This window comes from Sapajus apella, unplaced genomic scaffold, assembly GCF_009761245.1.
Source record: "Sapajus apella isolate SASKATOON/1434 unplaced genomic scaffold, GSC_monkey_1.0 scaffold12, whole genome shotgun sequence".
Taxonomy (NCBI): domain Eukaryota; kingdom Metazoa; phylum Chordata; class Mammalia; order Primates; family Cebidae; genus Sapajus; species Sapajus apella.
The window spans coordinates 1,160,543-1,166,614 of NW_022436952.1; the positions used below are offsets into that span (position 1 = coordinate 1,160,543).

A 6,072-nucleotide genomic window follows, 5' to 3' on the forward strand; every position below is an offset into this window, starting at 1 on the left:
GGAGTGCAATGGCACGATCTCGGCTCACCGCAACCTCCGCCTCCTGGGTTCAGGCAATTCTCCTGCCTCAGCCTCCTGAGTAGCTGGGATTACAGGCACGCGCCACCATGCCCAGCTAATTTTTTGTATTTTTAGTAGAGACGGGGTTTCACCATGTTGACCAGGATGGTCTCGATCTCTTGACCTCGTGATCCACCCGCCTCGGCCTCCCAAAGTGCTGGGATTACAGGCTTGAGCCACCGCGCCCGGCCCGATGTTCTTTCTAAAAGTGATTTTTTACAATGTAGATTTTAAGGCCAGGCACGGTGGCTCACAGCTGTAATCCCAGAACTTTGGGAGACCAAGGCAGACTGATCACCTTAGATCAGGAGTTCGAGACCAGCCTGACCAACATGACGAAACCCCGTCTCTACTAAAAATATAAAAATTAGCTGGGTGTGATAACAGGCACTTGTAATCCCAGCTACTTTGGAGGCTGAGGCAAGGAGAACCCAGGAGGCGGAGGTTGCAGAGAGCCAAGATTGCGCCAGTGCACTCCAGCCTGGGCAACAGAGTGAGACTCCATCTCAAAAAAATAAATTAAAAAATATTTTTTAAAAAATATATTTTGGGCCAGGCACGATGGCTCACTCCTGTAATCTCAGCACTTTGGGGGGCCAAGGTGGACCAATCACCTGGGGTCATGAATCTGAGACCAGCCTGACCAACATGGTAAAATCCCATCTCTACTAAAAATACAAAAATTAGCTGGATGCGGTGGCATGCACCTGTAATCCTAGCTACTGGGGAGCCTGAGGCAGGAGAATCACTTGTACCTGGGAGGTGGAGGTTGCAGTGAGCCAAGATCATGCCATTGCACTCCAGCCTGGGCAACAAGAGCAAAACTCTGTCTCAAAAAAAAAACTTCAAAAGGACATCACAATAAGTCAAGTCTATTTGGGGTAGTTTAAGGATTCTTCCCTCACTAACATCATTTGGAAATAATTTCATGGGCATTAATTGCATGAATATGGTTGGATTAAAAGGTGTTCAGCCAGAATTTATAGTTCCATACTAGATGATTTCAATTCCTGTACCAAAATTAATTTGTATGACATATTTTCATTTAGTGGAAAGCTTCTCAGAAGTATTTCATTTTCTTGGTGTCATTTATCGTTTCTGCAGCAGAGGGATACCATGCAAGATAATCTGATAAAGCTCCAGCAGGAAATGGCTGAACTAGAAGCTGTGTTAGAACAGCATGGGAGCCAGCCTTCTCACAGCCCCCCTTCCGTCATAACTGACTCCTCTGCCCTTGAGGACCTTCGAAACCGAGAACAAAGCACATCAGAAAAAGGTGTGTAATATTGGCCAAACACTCATATCTTAAGCAAAATTTTTTTCCTCCCCTTTATCTCCTGAATAGTAAGGACCTAGCTCCAACATTTTATGATCCTTGCTCAACACATGAGTAATTATGGAACCTTGGTTCTTGTCCCTGCTCACACTAATTTACCAGTCAGAGGGACCCGAGGCAGTCATTCATGTTGTCATCTGAGTACCTACAACAAGTAGATGCTATGGAGAGCCCGTGGAAGATCGATGGTATACAACATAGCTCTTGCTCTGTTGGAAGCTAAGTGTAGAATGCAAGAAATTGGTGACAGGCAACCCCATAATTTCAGAAAGCTATGAAAAAATATTCAGGCATATTCCTTATAACACTGGTATCACATGACAATGACTTATTTAATGTGCTTCTGATTTATAGGAAGAGACATCTTATACTTCAGGAACTGCACTTTGATCCACAGAAAGCCTAGTTATGCAGAACTCCTGTTAGTTCAAAAGAAAAAAGAACAACACAGAAAGCCTAATTATGCAGCAGAGCCAACATTATAACAATGTTGTAGTTATCAAAAGAATCCAGGTGGACCTCTGAGAGGATGCCATTGGAGTCACCAGGCAGGTGTACTTGATCAGAGCTGACTTCCTATCAGAAGTGAGCACTGAGCTGCGGAAACATGGCATAAATGAAGGACAGTGAGATGGAAATTTGAGTTTTTAATTGGAAAGACAACACATCAGCCAGGGGCAATCACATAGACACATAGGAGAGGCTAGGCATGGGGTCCCCACCAGGATGCTGCTTGGAAACAGGCAGGGGTGGTGACTCCTCCCAAAGTACGCTTCATTCCTATCTCAGTGATTCTTATCTGAGTCTTAAAGTTTCTTCCCCGGCACCCTGTTCCACAGTCCACCTGTGGACCTTAAGGCCTTCCTTTTAGTCTTTCTAGGAACCCAAGTCTGTTACTTATACAGAACAGTGGCTTTGGTCCCCAGTTGTGCCTTGCAGTATTTGTGTTCAGTAAGAAACAGTAGCTCATGCATGAAAAGCTAGCTGGAAACTCTGTTGCTATAGCAGTGCTTCAAAATGTATTTCCTTAAATGCTTTCTTTGTAACTATCTTCATTTAGTTCATCTCTCAGATAATGAGAGTTCAGAGTCCCATCTCCAGTATAATACTCTTCTTTGGGGTACTTTCACCGACTTCATTCTAAAAACAGACTAGACTTTCAGTTCTAATGTGTAAGATGTAAAATGTTATTATTGTCTGACTTTGAATATCTGTATAAATCTATCTCCTCTTTGGTGTATATGTTTGTTTATTTTTTCCTGGAGATCTATAAGAGAAATAATTCATTTCTGAAACGTTTTGGATATCACAACTTAATACCAACTTAAGTTTTGAGCCTTTTTCTTCCTAAATCTGGTGTGAGTCTAACTGAAATTCAAATGAACTTTTTTTTTTTTTTTTTTTTTTTTTGAGTCTTGCTCTGTTGCCAGGCTGGAGTGCAGTGGTGCAATCTCGGCTCACTGTAACCTCCACCTCCTGGGTTCAAGTGATTCTTTGGCCTCAGCCTCCCAAGTAGCCGGGACTACAGGCGCATGCCACCACGTCCAGCTAATTTTTGTATTTTTAGTAGAGACAGGGTTTCACCGTGTTGGCCAGGATGGTCTCTATCTCTTGACCTCGTGATCCGCCCACCTCGGCCTCCCAAACTGCTGGGATTACAGGCGTGTGTCACTGTGCCCAGCTGAACTTTTTAAAAATATTTTTTTCTTTAATTTTTTTAAGTAGAGACAGGGACTTGATGTTAATTAGGCTGATCTTGAACTCCTGGTTTTGAGCAATCCTCCCACACCTCAGCCTCACATTTTTAGACAGGGTCTTGCTCTGTTCCCCAAGCTGGAGGGCAGCAGCATAACCACAGCTCACTGTAGTCTTAACCTCCTCAAGCGATCCTCCTGCCTTAACCTCCCAAGTAGCTGGGACTATAGGCATGCACCACCATACCCAGCTAATTTGTAAAATTTTTTGTGGAGACAAGGTCTCCCTGTTTACCAAGTTGGTCTCAAACTCCTGGACTCAAGCAATCCTCTCACTTCAGACTCCCAAAGTGCTGGGGTTGCAAGTGTAAGCCATGGCACCTGGCTAGAATGTCTAATAAAAAGAGTATTGTTGGCTGGGCATGGTGGCTCCTGTAATCCCAGCACTTTGGGATGCCGAGGTGGGTGGATCACGAGGCCATTAGTTCCAGACCAGACTGACCAACATGGTGAAAACCCGTCTATACTAAAAATACAAAAATTAGCCAGGCATGGTGATGCATGCCTGTAACCCCAGCTACTTGGAAGGCTGAGGCAGGAGAATCTCTTGAACCTGGGAAGTGGAGGCTGTAGTGAGCTGAGATCAAGCCACTGCGCTCCAGCCTAGGTGATAGAGAGAGACTCCATCTAAAAAAAAAAGATATTGTGCTATTGTTACCTTCTGCTATACTCATGGCTTTTCTCGGCTGGAATACAGTGGCCTGATCACAGCTCACTGCAGCCTGGAACTCCTAGGCTCAAGCGTCCTCCTGCCTCAGCCTCCTGAGTAGCTGGGACTACAGGTACAGGTGTGTACCACCACATCCAGCTAATTTTGTTTATTTTTGGTAGGGACGGAGTCTTGTTTTGTTTCCCAAGCTTTTTTTTTTTTTTTTTTTTTTTTTTTTTTGAATAAACTTTTTATTTTTTAATAGGTTTATGGAAAAGTTGAAATTATGGTACAGAGAATTCCTGCATGCTTTAGTTTCTTCCTAATGTTATCTTACATTACCATGGTACTTTTATAAAAACTAAGAAACCAAGAATTCATTCATGGCTATTGATGAGTGAAACTCTAATTTGCTTGGATTTCATTAGTTTTTTATTTTTTAAGATCCAGTATTCATAAATATGATAAAAGTTCCTTTTCTTTACAGTCTTTACATCAATGTCCTACCCTTCAGCATAGATTTGTCCTATTGTTTATCTAAGGTTACTTCCTAAGCCTGCATAATATTTGGGTACAAATATGTATATTTACCCATTATTAATTGTATGTACCTGTCCTCGCAGATAAAGCTACTTCATGTGAGACACTTTGTTTTATTTTCTCCTGGATTTCCTGTCATTCAAAAAGCAAATATGGCCAGGCATGGTGGCTCACACCTGTAATCCTGGCACTTAGGGAGGCCAAGGCGGCAGATAACGAGGTAAAGAGATCAAGACCATCCTGGCCAACATGGTGAAACCCTGTCTCTACTAAAATACAAAAAAATAGCTGGGGGTGGTGGCAGGCACCTGTAGTCCCAGCTGCTCAGGAGGCTGAGGCAGGAAAATCGCTTGAACCTGGGAGGCAGAGGTTGCAGTCAGCCGAGATCTTGTCACTGCACTCCAGCCTGGTGACAGACCGAGACTCTGTCTCAAAGTTTCGCATTTGTTGCCCAGGCTGGAGTGCAATGGCACTATCTCGGCTCACTGCATCCTCTGCCTCCCTGGTTCAAGCAATTATCTCACCTCATCACCCCAAGTAGCTAGGATTATAGGCACCCACCACCATGTCCAGCTATTTTTGGTGTTTTTAGTAGAGAAAGGGTTTCACCATGTTGGCCAGGATGGTCTTAAACTCCTGACCTCAGGTAATCCTCCCTCAATGTCAGCCTCCCAAAGTGCTGGGATATCAGGCGTGAGCCACTATGCCCGGCCACTTCTTCTTTTTTTTTTTTTAAACTCGTTCTGATGGTTAATTTCGTTTGATATGATTTCTTGAAAACTGCACATTACTCTTTATCAATTATCACCCTGTATTGGAGTTGGGGAGGATGACACCTCTCTTCATAGTTAGATCCTGCTTACTTTCAACAGCTGGTAGCTTCAGGCAGAATTCTTACAATCCAAGAAACTCACAGGTCCAGAAAAGGCAAGCATAAAGGAAACTATAAATAATGCATTTGAAAACTAACCCAGGAAATCAATGATTATTTCCCCCCAGGCTACCCAGTGTCTTAAAAAACAGTTTAATTAATACGATCTTTTGTTTCAATTTTCTACATAAATTTATGACCTTTAGCTTTTCTAATAAAAGCTCAAAATGATTTACAGTCATCAGGGACTTTTTAATGAATAGAAGACCTTTGCAACTTTTAACTGTTTGTTTTTACTTATTAAATATTTCTGCCTTGGCCGGGCATGGTGGCTCACACCTGTAATCCCAGCACTGTTAGAGGCCAAGGCAGGAGAATCACTTGAGCTCAAGAATTTGAGACCAGGGTAAGTGTGGTGGCCCATGCCTATAATCCCAGCACTTTGGGAGGCCAAGGCTGGTGGATCAGCCAAGGTCAGGAGTTCAAGACCAGCCTGCAACATGGTGAAACCCCGTCTCTACAAAAAAAATTAAAAAATTAGCCGAGGATGGTGGCAGGCACCTGTTATCCCAGCTTCTCAGGAGGCTACAGCAGGAGAATAGCTTGAACCTAGAGATGGAGGTTGCAGTGAGCCGAGATCACACCACTACTCCAGCCTGGGCAACAGAGCAAGACTTTGTCTCAAGAAAAAAAGAGTTTGAGACCACCCTGGTCAACATAACAAGACCCCCATCTCTTAAAAAAATAAAATAAATAAATACTTCTGCCTTTAAGATACTTCCTAGAGGCAATGACACAGTGATACATTTGGAGGAATTCATATATATATATATATATATATATATATATATATATATATGTG

At 43.0% G+C, this 6,072-nt stretch overlaps 1 protein-coding gene across 9 annotated transcripts in view; it reads left to right on the forward strand.

The window, feature by feature from the left end:
• Window positions 1-6,072, forward strand: part of BRCA1 (BRCA1 DNA repair associated) — a 73,521-nt gene that overhangs the window by 37,490 nt on the left and 29,959 nt on the right. For all 9 annotated transcript variants that reach the window (XM_032279508.1, XM_032279510.1, XM_032279513.1 and 6 more), the window contains one exon: window positions 1,165-1,336. In XM_032279508.1, coding sequence (XP_032135399.1) covers window positions 1,165-1,336 — 172 coding nt within the window. The remainder of the gene's footprint in view (window positions 1-1,164; window positions 1,337-6,072) is intronic.